At 41.2% G+C, this 18,487-nt stretch overlaps 1 protein-coding gene across 3 annotated transcripts in view; it reads right to left on the reverse strand.

Moving 5' to 3' along the window:
• The window catches only part of LOC121318666 (collagen alpha-6(IV) chain-like), a 125,214-nt gene that overhangs the window by 29,013 nt on the left and 77,714 nt on the right, over positions 1 to 18,487 (reverse strand). For all 3 annotated transcript variants that reach the window (XM_041255585.1, XM_041255584.1, XM_041255583.1), the window contains exons 4-20: positions 17,559 to 17,693; positions 16,654 to 16,698; positions 16,043 to 16,159; positions 15,298 to 15,363; positions 13,675 to 13,710; positions 13,437 to 13,499; positions 12,817 to 12,852; positions 12,013 to 12,054; positions 11,524 to 11,610; positions 9,546 to 9,599; positions 8,327 to 8,389; positions 7,598 to 7,642; positions 7,140 to 7,193; positions 6,726 to 6,795; positions 5,728 to 5,835; positions 5,199 to 5,348; positions 3,070 to 3,171 (exon numbers count right to left, since the gene is read on the reverse strand). In XM_041255585.1, the coding sequence (XP_041111519.1) occupies positions 3,070 to 3,171; positions 5,199 to 5,348; positions 5,728 to 5,835; positions 6,726 to 6,795; positions 7,140 to 7,193; positions 7,598 to 7,642; positions 8,327 to 8,389; positions 9,546 to 9,599; positions 11,524 to 11,610; positions 12,013 to 12,054; positions 12,817 to 12,852; positions 13,437 to 13,499; positions 13,675 to 13,710; positions 15,298 to 15,363; positions 16,043 to 16,159; positions 16,654 to 16,698; positions 17,559 to 17,693 (1,273 nt within the window). The remainder of the gene's footprint in view (positions 1 to 3,069; positions 3,172 to 5,198; positions 5,349 to 5,727; positions 5,836 to 6,725; positions 6,796 to 7,139; positions 7,194 to 7,597; positions 7,643 to 8,326; positions 8,390 to 9,545; positions 9,600 to 11,523; positions 11,611 to 12,012; positions 12,055 to 12,816; positions 12,853 to 13,436; positions 13,500 to 13,674; positions 13,711 to 15,297; positions 15,364 to 16,042; positions 16,160 to 16,653; positions 16,699 to 17,558; positions 17,694 to 18,487) is intronic.

Raw genomic sequence — 18,487 nt, forward strand, 5'->3', positions numbered from 1 at the left:
TGTAATTCTGCTGCTGAAGTCTTCTGCGAACAGTAGATTGTCACCCCAACATTCTGGAGGTTGTTGGTGATTCCACTGACACTTGTTTGAGGATTTTCTTTCACAGCTCTGGTCATTGTTCTGTCATCAGCTGCTGTTGTTTTCCTTGGCCGACCTGGTCGTTGCCGAATGCTGAACACCAGTGGTTTCTTTCTTTTTCAGAACATTCCAAACTGTTGATTTGGCTATGCCCAACTTTTGTGCCATGGTTCTAATTGAGTTCCTTTTTTCTTTTAGCATCGAAATCGCTTGCTTTTCCTTCATAGACAGCTCCCTAGTCTTCATGTTGGATTATGCCTACTGACACCAAAAGCAGACTCCAAAGGCAAAAGCAAAGGATAGAACTGAAACTACACATTCACAGCTCTTATGTATGAACAATCAATGCAACAGGAAACACCTGTGAGCCAAATGTCCCAATCATACAAACTCAAATCAGAGTATAACGTTTTATATATATAGGTTTTTTTTTTTTATATAAACTAGGTTTTTTTCATAATTGACAATGTTTTACGCGTATACATTTCTATAATTACTTGAAAATGAAAACACATGTTACAATATACAAAACAAAACATAAGGAGTATCAAAGCAAGAGATGTAGGGCACTTGCGGGTGGCTTTGCTTTGACTCTTCTGTCCAGTTCACCCCATACAAGTTCTATGGGATTAAGGTCTGGAGACTGGGCAGGCCAGGTCATTAGATTGAGTTCATTTGATTGAGGTCATTCACTTTCCTTCTTCGCCAGATAGTTCTTGCACAACTTTGAGGTGTGTTTCAGGTCATTATCTTGCTGAAGAATGAAGGACTGCCCAACTAGCCGTAATCCTGATGGAATGGCATGCCTCTGAAGTATGCTACGATAGCCATGCTGGTTGAGCCTGCCATCGACTTGGTAAAGATCACCAACTCTGTCACCAGTAAAGCAACCCCAGACTATGACACTGCCTCCTCCATGCTTGACAGTGGGAACCACACGTGCAGAACACAGATATGTTCTCCCTCTCTGCGTCTTACAAATACTCGGCGGTTAGACCCAAATATTTCACATTTTGACTCATCGGTCCATAAGACCGACTTCCACTCCTCAAACGTCAATTTTGTGTGTTTTTTGGCCCAGGCAAGTCTCCTCCTCTTATTCTGCGCTCTTAACAATGGTTTCTTTGCAGCAATTCTTCCAGTTAGGCCAGCTTCACGCACTCTCCTCTGAACAGTTAATGTTGAAACATCTGTACTAACACATGTAACATTTAGCTGAGCTTGTATTTCAGGGGCAGTTAATCGCTGGTTTCGCAGACTTGTGACTTGAATCAGGTCACCCTTGGCCTGCCTGATCTTGTTCGGTCCTCATGAGTGCTAGTTTCTTCAAATCGTTTGATGGTCTTGGCCACACCAGTTACAGAAACTTGCAAAGTTCTTGCGATTTGTCTTAAATATTGACCTTCATTTCTTAAAGTAATTACAGAATGTCTTTTTTCTTTGCTTAAACAGTATTTTGCCATTTTCTGATCCCTTACATTCAGGAATGACAAACTTATGTTTAAGACACTTTTATACTTAGGCCAGTGTTCTAACATCGTGTTATACACTTTTCAGACTTTTAACTGACTTGGGCTTCAGACTGAAATCCCCTTGCTTTGGTTGGCCATTTCATTGAAATTGACAAGATTTACATTTTCATTTAAAAATTAAATTTTTGAATGCAATTCACTTATGATTATCAGCTTATATAAGTGCATGTATCATATAATTAAATATTAAGTGTTTATAGACAAGTTTATACAGTTAAAAGCATGAATAATCACAATAAACCTGGTTTCAAGCAGGTCTAAAACTTTTGACTGGAACTGTGTGTGTGTGTGTGTGTGTGTGTGTGTGTGTCTATATATATATATATATATATATATATAGACACACACACACACACACACACACACACACACACACACACATGTATATTAAGAGTTTTAGTGGGTGTTATTCTTGACTCACTCTGATAAGGTCAAGTCTCAGACAGTAATTGTGTATGTTGTGCTTATTCTTTAAATAATTTACATAAAATATGCAATGCAAATATTTTTAAACAGCATGTTTACACACATAAGCATGAATAAACTAAAATCAAAGAGGCTAGATAGTGTCTTGTTTTGTTTCAATTTGTCAAAACTACTCTGTTTTAAAGATTACTCATCTCCAGTATAATTATTCAAAGAAAGTGGATTTGTAACTAATGCTACTACAGTGTTTCATTTGTCTGGTGAATACATAGAAAATTTAATTCTAAATACTGAAATGTATTATTTTTCTCAATCACAGTCGGCGAAATTCAGTGCTTTACCTGGCATATTAACACCCGCCTCTGCTCATGGATGATTGGACAGCTGTCAGATCTTTTACTTTGCCATTTGCATGCAGAATACCGTGAATGGCCTGTGCTTCCTACTTGGCAGATATTTGACTCTCTTATTGGTTAAACTTACTGTCAGTATATGCAACTAAAACAGACAGTGCAACTAAAACAGTTTATGTCCCACTCAGCTATCTTTTGATTGGGCTACCGCTGAGAAAATGCAGATAGTCAATTGGTTAATCTTATCATAGAGGCCCTTCAGGAAAAAAATATGTAGAGTACATACAAGCACAGCATAAGCGAGCAGCGACTGCTGTGGTGCTTTTGTTGGAAAACGTTTTTAAAGCTTTATTTATTTTCCCACGCTACAACCTGCCAGAAATGTGTTCACAACCCATAATTTAAGAACAGCTGCCGCAGGCACGATGGCCTGGCTTCGGGGGCACAAATTTGCCCGCGGGCACCATTTTGAGGATCACTGCTCTAAAGTAACAGCATGGTACTTCAGCAATTGTCATACGTTCGTTTTAAGGCTTAAAAAACCTGAACAAATAAATAGAATCCCCAGCTCAAGGATAAATGGTAACAATAAATGGTAATAATGCAGCCAATAATAATGCAGGCTAGATTGTGAAGCTGCAGTCAGCAGTCTAATGTTCTAATCGGGAAGGTCCTGTTACCTTGGAGCCCGCTTAGCCCTGGGCTCCCAGGTGGCCCTCGACCTCCAGGCAATCCCGGCTGTCCCATGTCTCCCAGTCTAATCTCGGCCTGCTGTCCTGGACCTGGAAGATGGAGATGGTATTAAGTTAGGACCCAGCCAGGACGTTATAGCCATGTATAGCCAAGTGGCAAGTGCTGCGTAACTATCAAGGTTGTCTTTCTTTTCCCAGAGCTCTGAAAAGTACCCTTCCCCTACCTCCCCCTTGCCTACAGTCACCTAGCGCAGCTCGAGGGAGAGAAGCCCAGCCTCTATTACAGTCACCTAGCACAGCTCGAGGGACAGAAGCCCAGCCTCTATTACAGTCACCTAGCACAGCACGAGGGAGAGAAGCCCAGTCTCGATTACAGTCACCTTGCACAGCTCGAGGGAGAGAAGCCCAGCCTCGATTACAGTCACCTAGCGCAGCTCGAGGGAGAGAAGCCCAGCCTCGATTACAGTCACCTAGCACAGCTCGAGGGAGAGAAGCCCAGCCTCAATTACAGTCACCTAGCACAGCTCGAGGGACAGAAGCCCAGCCTCAATTACAGTCACCTAGCGCAGTTCGAGGGACAGAAGCCCAGCCTCGATTACAGTCAACTAGCGCAGCTCAAGGGAGAGAAGCCCAGCCTCGATTACAGTCACCTAGCGCAGCTCGAGGGAGAGAAGCTCAGCCTCGATTACAGTCACCTAGCACAGCTCGAGGGAGAGAAGCCCAGCCTCAATTACAGTCACCTAGCGCAGTTCGAGGGACAGAAGCCCAGCCTCGATTACAGTCACCTAGCGCAGCTCAAGGGAGAGAAGCCCAGCCTTGATTACAGTCATCTAGCGCAGCTCGAGGGAGAGAAGCCCAGCCTCGATTACAGTCATCTAGCGCAGCTCAAAGGAGAGAAGTCCATGTTCGATTACAGTCACCTAGCACAGCTCCAGGGAGAGAAGCCTTTCCTCCTCCTTGCCTACAGTCACCTAGCACAGCTCAAGGGAGTTTTGCCACCTACTGGAGCAAAGAAGCACGGTAAGAATCATCTATATCTAGAACTGCTCAATGACAACAAAAATGTGTTGCAGCAGCTTTGTAATGAATCTTCCCTACATTTTCCTTCTTCATGGATTTTAGGAGCTCTGGTCAACGCACTGGTCAGTATATATTAGCCAAGTTGCAAAGCACAGTAGATTAACAAATCTAAACCACACAGCGATTTGCTGGTGGACGTATTCCCTTTTTGGCATTTCGGAATGACAAAATACGTCCCATGCTTTATTCAGAGTCCAAGAAGGGAAGGGCTATGGCTCAACAGTCACTGTAATACAATGAACGAATGACACTGCATAACCTGTTGTTTTAGACTCTTCTACAAAGCGTGATGTTTGGTTAGTCTTGGTTGGTTTGAATATTACAGGAAAGACTGTAATATTTCAGCTCTGCCGGATACCTTTGACAATGCCACCGTCAGGGCCAATGGAGACCACCTGGCACTCTGAAGAGTTGACTTGATAGAAAAGAAAGGCAAGAAGAAAGCGTCCATTCAAATTCTTCTGTATGACATTATGGGCTAGAATTAGACTGATGTTCTTTTGATATAGTTGGCACTAATAAAAAGAAAACTTTCAAAAAGTGTGCACAGCCTCTGCCCGAGGTTCACAATTCATGAATCGCAAGCAGGTCAAAAACAAAGACCTTCCTCTCTCCGCAACCATGAATTAGCTACTCAACACAAACACAGCCTGAAGTTACTAAAATCCTAGCAGTGTGTTTACCCACACATTCGGAAGATAATTTGAAAAAAAAAAAGTTTGTTCAAACGTTTTAAATATTTCTCAATTAGAAGAAAAATAAAGCTGTATTTCTGAAGATGCTACCTCTACAGACACTACCTCTAACACTCACTAACAATTACACACTCTCTCTAAATATAACCATTTCATATGTTCCTTTTAATCTCAAGTTAAATTTAATGTCATATTGCATGTCCCTTACACGGCTCAACTGAAGGCGATAACCGTTTTAAAAGTCTTGATTATTGCACTGTTATAACTGGAAAGTTGTATTTGAGACAGTCTGTGTGGCATAGGAGTGCAAGGCACATTTCTACCCCCCTGACAGTGACTTACGGCTGGGCCCTGGGATTCCAGGTGGGCCGGGGGGTCCTGGGTATCCCGGTCTCCCAGGGGAACCAGGCGTTCCTAAGGCAGGTCTCCCGGGGTCCCCTCTTTCTCCCTTGGCTCCTGAGACTCCAGGGAAACCTGAGGTGCCTGGTGGACCTGCGGAACAAATGCATCGTGTGTTAAATTACAAAAAACACAAGGAATTCTATTAATTATTTATTTATAGTTTTTAAACGTATCAACACGTGGTACAATTTTAAATCAGCTAGCACATACATGCAAGCTTTCAAGATCACAAAAGCCTCTTCTTCAGGTGAAAATTGGAAACTGACAACTCAAAACAGATTAAATATCTTTGCCTTCAATTTACACTTCTCGTTTAAAACTAGCACGTTCAATGCAACATATTTGAGCTGATCTTATTAAAACAGTACCCTTGTTCCATTTGGCATTACTAAGTTAGTAAGTTTCTTTGAGTATGTAAGAAAGACATGTCTGTGTGTTAGCATTTAAGTATGACATGGCTTTGTGCTACCTGGGGTGGCTGGGAGCCCTGGGAGGCCTGGCTGTCCTGGCAGCCCATCGAACCCTGGATCACCTCGGATTCCTGGAGCCCCGTCCAGGCCTGGATCTCCTGGAGGGCCTTTGGAGGAACAACAAGCAGAAGCAATTACAACAGGGAGAAGAGTTCTTTTAAATACAGCGCATTTCAAACCTCACCTGACCAGCATACAGAAATGCTGAGGGAAAACAACAATCACTTATGAGGCATTCTCTGTTACTGAGGTACCAAAAGTGGCGGTCCAAAGTGAAATTCAAACAAATGGATTCACTTTTAATCAACTTCCAGATGTTGAGATTAAAATATAGCGCGGACAGTAAGAAAACAAGTGCATGCACTGCATATGAAATAACTGTTTAGAACTCTTCCACTTGAAACATTCTAGTTATGGATTCATCTCGCAATACAAATGTAGATATAACAACGTATAACAATTCCCAATTTAAATATATACCAGTTTAAAAACATTTTTCAAAACGTGTTTGTAATTTCTGTTACTCTACTTCTTTTAAACACGGTTTTAGACTAGGTTTGAATGTACAGTGGACAGATTATTTTTGTACCTACATAGCAGATCTTAAACCACTAGGGGCAGTGTTCTGTAAAAACTTAGTACTTTGTTGGTAGTACCAATAGCTCTTCTAAGCTGCATTGATGTAAGTAGCTCATAGAGAATATAAACTAGCTTACCGACACATTATACCGTTTGTGTGATATTAATGATAGCTCATATATAAAATCTGTCTTAAAAAGTATAATCTGATCTCACTTGCAAAATGTCACCACAGTGCCTTATTTAATTTGGCTTTGATAACCCTACAGCAGGGGGGCAGTTTGCTGTTGGCACACGCATCCTAAACAACACATGAAGTAGCGTGTGAAAGAACACAGTGTGGGTTAACAGAAAGACCTGGAATAAATCAGACTACTCTGCAATGGACTCTCATCCCATCCTAGTTGTGGATACGTACCTTTCACCGAAGTTCCGTCTCCGTTATAATATACAGATGGACCAGGTGGACCAGCTTCCCCTGGGAAACCCTGAAGAAGAATGCAATAAATCACAGTTCGCTCTGAATTGATAAACTGAACTTAAGCATCTGTAACCCATTTCTAAACAGCATGGCAATCTCTCCCCCTCGCCATCACACTGGCTTTGACTTGGTTTACTGGTTGCTCTTAGTACGTGTTTTTGAGTAGTTTTCCATGTTATTCATGGTAGCATAATTGCAAATGAAAAAATCAAAAAACGTACAATTTTTACTCTGCTAGTCACTGGGAATTCCCACTGTTACAGCACAGTAAACACCTCAAATCATTACCTTATGCCCTGGTATCCCATCTATCCCCACTGCTACAGTATAGTAAACACCTCAAATCATTACCTTTCGCCCTGGTATCCCATCTCTTCCTGGTTGCCCAGGAAAGCCTGGTTGACCCTGTTATGGAAATGAAACAAAATTCAGTCACGCCGGAGAAGGCTTACTGTACGTTATCACTGTTTGAATGTACAGTATGTACAACTAGGTGTGCACTGGATGATTTGAGTGTAGCTCCAGAAATCTAAAATGTAAACCAAACTGACAGCTTGATGGTGTCATTTGCCCATTTGACTCGCATACAACAAAATGTATCTTCTGAAAAAAGCTCTCCCTTTATAAAAAGGACAGATCTGCTTGGTCTCTTGATTGGGATTTCAGTGTATAAACAGATGGAAGTGCCATATTTCAAATTCAAATCAATCAGCATTAGGCTCTAGAAACCACATCCAGTGCTGATGTTTGACATTAATACTATAAACAAATCAAAACACAAGTAAAACAAACTGGCTCGTGAACCATACCTTTCCTCCTGGAAAGCCAGGCTGTCCATCTAATCCAGCCGGTCCCTGTGTAAAAAATAAAGATGATAGTGAGAAATACCCTATTTAGTTTCTTTGCAAGTACCTGTAAATGAACTGAAAGCGTATATAGCTTAATACCAAGTTACCATGTTAATACCAAGTGTCATTGGATAGGCGGTTTTGCAGATACAGTACATGCTAAAATGTAGGTGGGACATACAGACACCCCATAGATTCCCATCATCTGATATTCTCAATAACATAATCAAAACAACGATAATACCAGGTTTCATTACAACTGGATAAGTTATATGGATGTGAAGTGTTGATACGTGCATTTGACTGCCTCCACTATATCCCCTTCATCAGTAGTGGAGAATATAAAACACTTAATTAACTTCCACGATGAAAATACACACTTTTCTACCTTTAGTTCAAAGAATGAACAATAATCTGTTTAATTTAGCAAGAACTCTTTTGAATACTCCTCACAGCATAAATCTGAGGGATCTCTTTTGCCATGATTTTAAACAGATGCATACTTGAAGACCAGTCTCCTCAATGTGACTCATATACTTGGGTTGAGAGAATAGGAGACTTGTCTTGAGGTGTCCACCCACTTGATGAAATTTATCATTTAAATGAACCTTTTTTTACTACTCAGAGGAGTGATATTGAAATTAACAGAAGTGCTCTAGGATACAAACAGAATAAAGAAATATTTCTTACCCGAAGTCCAGGCAGCCCAATGATGCCCTTTTCACCCAGCTCTCCAGCAATCCCATAGGGCCCCTGTAACAATTACAAATGCCTCTTCACAGTGAGACCCAGCCAGTAAGGGGTAAATAAACCTAGCAAAGATTCCATTCAAATACCTGACACTGCCCCCTTGCTCTCGTCTCATGAACAGCACTGCACTGTGTGTAACTGCACTGACTGCTTTAGAGGGTCTGCTCAGGCCTAAAGTTAAAATCCAATCCAAACCCGAACCGACCAAACAAATCTGAACCTGACCCGAGCCTAAGACCTTTGAAACATTTGCATACCCGACGACCCGTCCATCTCCACAAATATCAATTCCATGCGTAAGCTATTGAAACCAAGTACCTTCCCTACAGAGTCTATTGCCGAGTTCCAGTTAAAACGTAGACAAAAATCCCTCAATTAATCACATCTCATTGACTTCCTTTCCTAATAATCCAACACTGCATGATTTAATAGAAAATGACAACAGGCTTCTTCATAATTTTGTTGCCATAAATAGCCACCCATTCAGATGCTCTTGCAAATTCGCATCCTCATCAAATCGCAAAATTAACGTCCAACAATAAACATTACACCACAAATATGGCTTTTAAAACAGTAATGAAATGACTTGCTGTAAAGTCGGCGGTCCTGCAGTCGTCCTTTAAAAGTAATGTAAAAGTCTTTTTGATTTGTGATAACAGTTTCCTGCTACGCATTGTCCTGTTAACATATAATGTTTTACTCCATCAGCCTCTATATTTTTAATATAGATAATCTCTCCTCCGTCCACATTTTTGCTTAACTGATGTGCACGCTAGAAGGCCTTGACACTCAAGGAAGCAAAGCAAAAAATGGAAGCAGGAAGAGCATTTTAGGAAGCATTTGCACACAGAGGAAGAAAAAAAAATGCTCACTTAAAATTAAAAACACCACAATCCACTCACTGGTAACACACTCTCCCATCAGGCTCGGGTCAGGTAGCAAGGCTAGACTGCTTAACGAACATCCGTCTCAAGGAATGCTCAACAAGTTAACCATTAAAACAAAAGAATGTAGCACAAACTACTTCTCGTTGGACAGCACATCCCATTCTGGGAGCTACAATTCCCAAGTAACACAGGTAGGTATACACAAGCTTCTACAGCTTACGAAAGAAAAGACCTTCACTTCAGTGTAACACAGTTATATGTGACATGCTCACCGGTAGTCCAGGAATACCAGGTTGCCCAGGAAAGCCAAAGCTGCCCGGCTCGCCCTAAGAGAGGAGAGGATGGTGAATTTCAAAGGCAGAAGGAACAGGGGCTCCTAAGCAATGTCTTCACATACTCTGCCCACTGACAGCCGGCTAAAACTTGTGCTTTAGAAAACAAAAGCCTGGGGATAAACAGCTGAACAGGCAAATTAGAATTCAGAACAGATTTTCCTTTGCAACAACATTAATGACAGTGACACTGTACTCCACTAGGAGGCCGTGTTGATTAAAGAACTAGCACCACCACCACAAACAATCAACAGTTTCAGTACTGAACAACAACAGGTCATTTTGTTTCTTTTCATTAAAATACATATTTTTTAATTTTCTGTCAAATTAGCTTTTTTGGAAGCTTAACCCTCAACAGCCAAAATGAACCAAACATCATGTAATATTTCTATACCTGCTGAATTAGAAAATTCAGATTGGCACATAATCATTTAAAACTTTGACAAATATCATGTCAGCAGTTGTAATATTGTGACATACACTTCCCTCCAGTAAGGACTGTCACACATGGATAAACGCTGAACAGCTTGGGCTGTTTCTGCACTGCTGATGCCACGACTTGACGCCCCATTGAACCTCGTGCCAACCCTGCAAGCACATTCCTACAAGTCTCACTGGAACAAAATTATCAAATCAACTTTTTTTCTTTGATGCCTGGACTAAATTTGCCATATCACTACCATGTATTTGTGATTGTTAATTCAAATATCCAGCTTATATTTGAGTTGATGGGGGTATTCACCTGTCCCAATAGCATAAAGATTGGTCCACTTTGTGATGGGGGTACCTATATCACGTCTCATCCCCCTAACTAAGGGAGTCTAAAACAATAATTAAAACATTCACATTAAGAAAAAAAAAAAGAACACACACACACCCTAGACAATGGTATGGAAGACATGAAATTAAAATGAATCCTTCCCAATGCATCCCTCCTCCCCTCTCCCCGCCCCCCAACCCACCTCACCCAGTCAAGTCGTTTTTTTAACCCTTAAGCAGACTGGAGCTCATCAGTCCCTGTGAGAGTCCGTGAGGCGATTCCTCCAGCTCCTGTTCTCACAAACCTTTACTCCTTTGTCCCCCTTGGGAAAGCCCACAAACTCCACTATGTCAATGGCCAGCGGCTGGCCTGGATCACCGGGCAGGCCCACGTCTCCCTGGATACAGTAACCAAGGAAGGGGTTAGTTTACTTTGGGGGGCCTCAGGGATGGCAGTGCTCTGGGTAAAGGGACACTAAAGCAGGGCAGGAGGCAGTGGGGTTGTTTAATTCCAACCCTGGGAGCGTGAGTGGCAGGGCAGCCAGTATTTGACGTACGCTTTGGCTGCATTACATAGCCCTGGATTTGAACTATAGTGCTTGTGTAAAATACTGGGCAGAAATGGACCCTTTCATTGTCGTATCATCCTCCCTAGTATTATTTTGACTGATTTCTTTTCAAAGACTACTTTGACTCCCATTTATCCTGAAACTTGATGGAAGCCCCTTTTACTTCCTTTAAGGTATTTGCAAATGGTGGGCTAGGGAGTATTATAAGGTAACAGAGAAAACCGAGAAAGCTGTGGCAAAAATAAATGCCTTTCAAAGTGAAAACAAAGTACAACATTGAGAGAATGCTAGGCTGATGAGAGGTAAGAAAATGTTTTACACCCATGTTAAACCATGCACTGGACACTGAGCCACAGTCAGAGATAGTACAATGGGCAGTTTCAAAGGAAGGGGCTTTCTATTCATTGTTTTAAAGGTCTGACTGAATCACCAGCTGAAGAGCTGGTTTTCTCTTATTTTATGATACAAGGTGCACTCCCATCTCACATGCCTTGCTTCTGCACTGCCCGACCCTTTGACCCGGATCGAGGCGGCTGCTCCCCTGACGTGCGATCCCCAAAGCCTGGGATCACTGCTCCAATCTGTGTTACCTTAACTCCTTTGAAGATAATGCTTACTGGCGGCCCGCCTACTTCGGTCCCTGGTTGTCCTGGGAGGCCAGGCTGTCCCACCTCTCCCTGAGATCCAGAGGAATACAATTAGCCATTAGTTTTTTTTCTAAGAAAAGAGGAACCCAGTCCCACGTCACAACTCTGGAGTCTTGGGACAGGCCTGTTCCGACATTGCGGCTTTATATTTATTTATTCATTATTATTATTATTATTATTATTATTATTATTATTATTATTATTAACAATAACAACAACATTAAAATATGGAACATGCTTAATGATTTGTTGGGTATCAATATTGAATGCAGTGAAGTATAACAAGCCTCTGTTTATTGTCAGTTTTTTTACTTTCTCCTAATTGAAGGCCTGTAGTTGCTGAACTACTGTATAATCACTCTGCGTTTAGGTAACACATAACCTGCATTCATAGTTAATCATTTCAGACATTTTATTTTTCACAGGATTTACCTTGTCTCCTCTTTCTCCCTGGAAACCAAGCCCCATATTGCCCTAGAAAACAGTTTTCATATTTGTAGTCAGTATAAAACCTTATCGTTTCAGATTAATCCTGTAGAACAGAACACAAGCAATGAAGCGTCCACTCTAATTGCAGGTGCCTTTGGATGATAATAGCAGGCTGTGACTTGGATGTTAAAATGTCATCCAACGCCCTTGTTTAACCTTATCTCAGTGCTGTATGTTAACACATGCTGTGGGAAATCACGTAGGAACCAAATGTGACTCCTAGGTCTCAGTGTGAGCTAGTGTAGAAATATATGTACAAAATACTTGGTTTGTCCTGTTCTCATGTATATTCAATAAAGGAGCTCCTTCTTGACTTATGTAAGGGTTAAATTAGATCATTTTTTAAAAATGGTTTCATTGTCCAGACGTGAGTTTGTGAATTTACTTTTTCTAAAAAGGTGTCTGAATTCTTTGTTGAAATCCAGCACTGATGGTTTCAGAGTCCCCAATGAGGCAAGTCCAATGGTAGTGCCAATTGGGAACCTGTGATACCAGTGGCTATTGTAACAATCCTGATACTGCGGTAAAACAATATAGCCAAGCAAAGCTGCCTAAGGGCAGAAAGTATTGGTTTCTTCTCCTGGTAATTGGATTTTGCAATGCTATATACAATTCTTCCATAACTTCATACACAAAACTAAAAGAAACTAAGTAGACAAACTGTCCAATGATTCATGTATGATATCAAGGTAACAGTTTTAGATTATCAGAAAAGAAACACAGACACACACACACACAAATACTTACAATGGGTCCTGGGAGGCCTGGAGGACCTGGTAAACCCTAAAAACAAACAACAAACCAGAACCACCGTTACTGAGGGTCTGAAGCCCTGTAGACTTCACCTTAGCTGAAGACAAGATACATGTCCCAACTCAGTAATAAGAAATCCCTTTGTGTTCCACAATGCTGTATTCTCCAAATCTGTTTGTTCAGTATCTGTAGTTTTGTTTTGGTGTTGTGTTTTATGCAGGGAGATTCATTTGTTCCATATCAGAAATATGTAAAGTTGTTCTTGAACAAATCAAAGTTGAATATCAAAATGTTGTGTAAGTGGGATTTTTTTTAGGGAATATGTTTACCACGGTGGCTGTGGACTGCATCTCTAAAACAACAATCACATATTCTGAAGATCAGGTTGCTTTCTGTTAAATCATGAAAGGAACTGAGAGACAACCAATATAAACAAACAATTAGGCCTCATTTGTGGTACATCCCATATACAGTATGCCAACTTTCAATCTACAGCAGTTAATAACACGAGTGGAACCAATGGTTTATAAAACAAGCCCCGAAAATGGAGTATCAAATGCAGCATCAATCCCGTATCAATGCAGAATCAATACAGCAGCTGAACCGATACCTACCGCAGGACCACTGCGACCTCTCGGACCAACCAGCCCTGGCAAGCCAGCTGGACCCCTCGCACCCTGAGGAGACACAACAGGAAACATCAAGGCACGAGAAGTGTCTCTTCACCAGGCCCAGCCCTGAGAGGAAGCCAACAAACTGCGTTTCGCTCCCGGGGCATTTACACAGCAAAAGAATACATAGTTATGGAAAAACAACACTGCTCTGTGCTGCGGTACGTATAAAATTACTCACCGTTAAACCGTCTAGACCTGGCAGCCCCGGCTCTCCCTGAAATCAAAGGAAACACAAAACATTCTCAATCACACACTCCGAAACAAAACACTGCAGCACGGGGATTATCTGTGAACAACTAGGAGCAATAAAAAGATGTTCAGACTATTGCTTATTCACAAGCAGCACTGTGTAGTGAGATTTAGTAATTGAAATATTTGTTGCAAAAAAAAAAAATAGTGAAGGGGTTAAGAAAAAGAAGAAGAACATTTCAAACTTATGAAATTGAGCTAAAACCTAGATTTGAAAAAAAAAAAAAAAAGATGGAAATCAAGAATGAAAGAAATGAATGAAACCTCCATCAACAGACTGTCTCATATACTCCACCTAGTGGTTTAAACCAAGAATGACAGAGCGAGCTCAAAGTAGGGTTTTGATTTATAGCACAATCCAAAATGACACTGAGCAAATGTAACCAATCTGCGCTACTTATAAAACACGTTACAATGTTTATTTTACACACATCAATTACGACTGACAGTTCCTTAAGAGATAAATCACCAAACCATAGTAATTGCCTGCAAAACATACTAGCAGATAAAAATACCTGTTATCACAGATTTCAAAGCATTATCATCACACCCAAACGCTCCGTCCTCCCCTATCATTTCCATACCTTTCATTTGTCACTGAACCCCTCCCACGACACCCATACACATTGCACACTTTGACACAGCTCCCTCCATCACTCATGCAGACAGGCTCCAGCTACATTACAAACTCACTGCTTTGCAATCTCAGCTACTGGCAGCTGAAGCAGAAGATTTCACCTGGATTGTACTGTTTGTCCGGTACATACAGTGTAGGGTGGACAAGTGTTGGTGGTCATAGGAGAGAAAATGTATTGGTAATCATGTCAAAGTAAGCTACGTAGGAAATGTTCAACCAGTTTGCTTAGTGTCTTTGGGTTGAAATGAGATGGGGCACATGCAGAGATGGAAGGAGTGATAGAGTAGATTGGTTGTGTTTGAATGGAATAAAATCTAGAGGGCAATGTTCTGTTGATGGTTCCATGAATACATGGGCTGCACTTAATATGTCCTTAACCAATGCTGTAAAGAGACTTCCCTTTAAGGAAGAACAGTTGTTACCAACTGTATCACTACTGTCTAAATCTGTCAGAAACCATGGTTACTGATTGGATTATGGGTCATAATAGCTATCAGTATTTATTTCAGTTTCATTTGGAAGCAGACACTTTCAATTAAATAAATATTCCAGTTAAGCATCCCACATTTTTTTTTTAAACTCTACCTATTTTGTAATGACGGAGTTGACAAAATCTACAGGCTAGTGCTCATAGAAAAAATGACAAATGACAAATCTACAGGTAGAATTGGTAATTGAATATTACAATAGAAATGAACAGTGATTCTATAATGTAAGCTGTAAAGGAAACATTTAAGAGATCTAACCAATTTATATAGGATTGTTTGTTTGCTTTTATTACTTGAGCACAAGAAGAAGAAATGTATGAAGTTGTCATGAAATTGAATTTGCATTTACAGTATTTATTTCCAGCCTGAGGCTGTATGAAGCCTGCAGCTTGTAGTTTTAATACTGGAGTTCAAGACCATTTCTTACCCTCAAACCAATGCCTCCTCCCCCAAAGACAGGCTCTCCTTTCTGACCTTTTGGACCAGTGGGACCCTGAATGGGGAGAGAACGAGAAGAGGATTAGCAGCCCTGAACTACATTGCCTTTAATTGCTAGATGACAGACAATGGCAGTAATGAAAAAGAAAGCTGCGCGTCATTTTAAAAGAGAAACGCACAGTTTTGTAAGTTATTAGGAGGGCTCTGACACATTGACCCGTATACTCAAAACAGACTGAAGAAAATATATTGACAAATACTGTCCACGTTAGCTGCTATTGCAATAATTGTGTCAACACAAAACAAGTTCAGCAACTGCACTTCTGTAAAATCTATAAAATAAAGCCAACCCTCTCACGATATTGTCTTGAAAGCAGGTGGCTTAAAAGGGCGAGGCCGAGAGCCCTTGTGAGGCCACGGGATGCTTCAAACTTCTCAGTTCTAGGGAAGTCCCCAGGGTGACAAATGGATAGTGATACACACAGTGCATCGAAACAGAAGCAGAATACGTTGGGATTACCTTTCATTTATGCTCTGTACACCTGCATACAGATCTAGGAAAACTTGGCACAGGAAAGACAGGCGTATGTTAATTGATACGACTTTTTCAGTATAAAAGTCTTCATCCCAGAGTCGTCTTTTAGTAAAGTTACTTACTTGCTGCTGAAAGAGTTTGAATCGGCACATGAGATCAATATTTTGGATTATTAGGGGCAGATCGCTGGAACACTTACTGGGAAGCCTGGTGATCCTGGTATCCCATCTCTCGCCCTGGTCCCGGTGTCTCCCATCGTCCCATTGCAGCCATCCAGGCCTGGCAGACCCCTGGAGCCACCCTGGCCAGGATGACCCTGTAAGCAGAGCGAGGAGCAGGCTTGTGAAAACTACCAAAGAGCCCTGCTCAACATGACTCTTCTCAAGGAGCTGCTGTTTGAATGAGGGCCTACAGAAGGATATAGCCATCTGCACTTTTTCACTAATAAAAAGAACACTTAAACCAGCTGCCTTTCATAGTTAAACATTTGTATATAATATGTTATCATATATAATATGATAACATAAAAAAGAGATGGTGTTATAAATGCTAGCTCTAAAATCATTTGGCAAATAAAGCATGTGTATGTCTGTTTTGTGCAGTAGGTGGCAGGTATGAAACTTGCTGATGCATTTTTCTTGATATTGTGCATATTGCTTACGGGGGCCCAGTTGGGACTCTATCTGGACATGGTTTATAAACTTTATTTTTAGAAGTCAAACATGTTTTTGTTATAACATGTTAAACTGCCTTAATCTGGTGAAAGCAAGAAAACAGAAATGACAAGGAAAACGATATAGCAGCACTTACTGGAATTCCATTGACACCCGGAAATCCTGGAACACCCATTGGTCCCTGCAATAAACAGAAAATACAGAGATTCATTAAACATGTTATACAAAAAATACATTATCAAATCTCCTGTAGTATATAATCCAATGAGACTTTTGTTTCAGCCCCATCTGGTGGCCACATTTTGTACTTCCAAATCTGACCTGTATCGGGAGTACAGTATATAGGTTTCAATGCAATCAAATAAATAATTAAAGAAAAAAGAAATATAGAAAGATTAACCCTTTGTGGTCCTATGTCGGACCAGGTCCGACACTACAATTTTCCCTTTCCAGTCCGATGTCGGACTCTGTCCGACATCATCAAAAAGACGTAAAAAGCACAGGTCTAGTTGTTTTTTCTGCGGAAAAAGCCAAGAAAACTTTTCAATGGCCAAGTGAGACCGATAGGAGCTGAATGAAGCCGAAAAAAGGGGCGTATCTAAGCAATACAGATAGCCCCATGCACCACAGAGATAACACAGGCACAAACAAAGGAGATGGCTGCTTCTGCATCCAGCACTCGAAGAAAATCACAGTGATTTGCAGAACTTTTTGAGATAAGTATATATATTAAGGATATAGTTATAAAATATTGACTTGGATCACATTATTGAGGAGTTTGGTGATAGAATGAGCGATCAGGGGTGGGGCTTTGCTGGAGATACATTACTGATGTCCTTTTGCCATGCAGTGCCTTTTAAACCTGTTTTACCCTGGGAAAAAAAAATTAAACAGTGTGTGTAAAATAAAAACAGCTTGTGTGAAAATAAATTGGACCTGACGCGCCTGACAAGCGCTGAATAAATGGACTGCAAAGGTTTAAAGTAACAAATCTACTATTCTGTCAATATCCTCGAACTCAGTAGCAACACAGACACCCACCTTGTCTCCTTTAGGGCCGCCTGGTCCTTGCAGTCCGGGGTGCCCCTTATCGCCCTTTGGTCCAGCTAACCCCTCTGGACCTTGAAACCCCGGGGGCCCCTCTGGCCCTTGAGGCCCCAAGGCACCTGGCCGACCCTGCAGACCATGAGAGAGAGAGAGAGAGAGAGAGAGAGAGAGAGAGTGACCAAATAGAGGGAACAACGCACAAACAAAACAGTAATTATTGAAGACCACGCGTGGGATACAGGACACAGCTATGTGGTGCAACAGGTGTAACAGGACCGACGCTGGGCACCCATCCACTCCGTAAGAGAGGCGCTTAACCACTATGTGAAAGAGCCAGGTCCTTCTTTATTTGTGTGGATCTAGAGTTTTCAATCTTTTCTCAACAATAGGAGTCAGAATCTGGAATGGCAGTGCATTATACAACACTGCCCCTTAGACTTCATAAACTGCAATAATATGTCCCATCTGTGTCTTCATGGCTTTAACTAAGCCCAGGAACAACAAACAAAGCAATGCGATGAGACTGAGGCATTGTAAAATAGTCTCTCAAATGTACAGGCCTTGTGATTTATTATTCTTTTTTTTACTATTGTTCTGATCTTTAAGGAACACAAAGTAACATGACCTTACATGTTCTGCAACGTGAAATGTGTGGGAAACATTATCAAGCTTTGTAGCCACTTCACCACAGGTGATGCGCGAGGCTGTTGTCTTATCTTTTGACACTGCAATATCAATCCTTTACGAAGAGAGGGAGACAGAGTATCCATTTGTTGTTCTAAATCTAGCTACTGGGTGGCAGTACAGACATTTCTCTTGATCTGCCTGACAGAATTTGAAACAGCCACTTAAATTCACAAACCAAAAGGAGTGACAGCCAAGAACACTGGTCAGCTTGGGTGGCTTAGCAACACACTTCCTGA

The sequence above is a fragment of the Polyodon spathula genome, chromosome 7 (genome assembly GCF_017654505.1).
Source record: "Polyodon spathula isolate WHYD16114869_AA chromosome 7, ASM1765450v1, whole genome shotgun sequence".
Taxonomy (NCBI): domain Eukaryota; kingdom Metazoa; phylum Chordata; class Actinopteri; order Acipenseriformes; family Polyodontidae; genus Polyodon; species Polyodon spathula.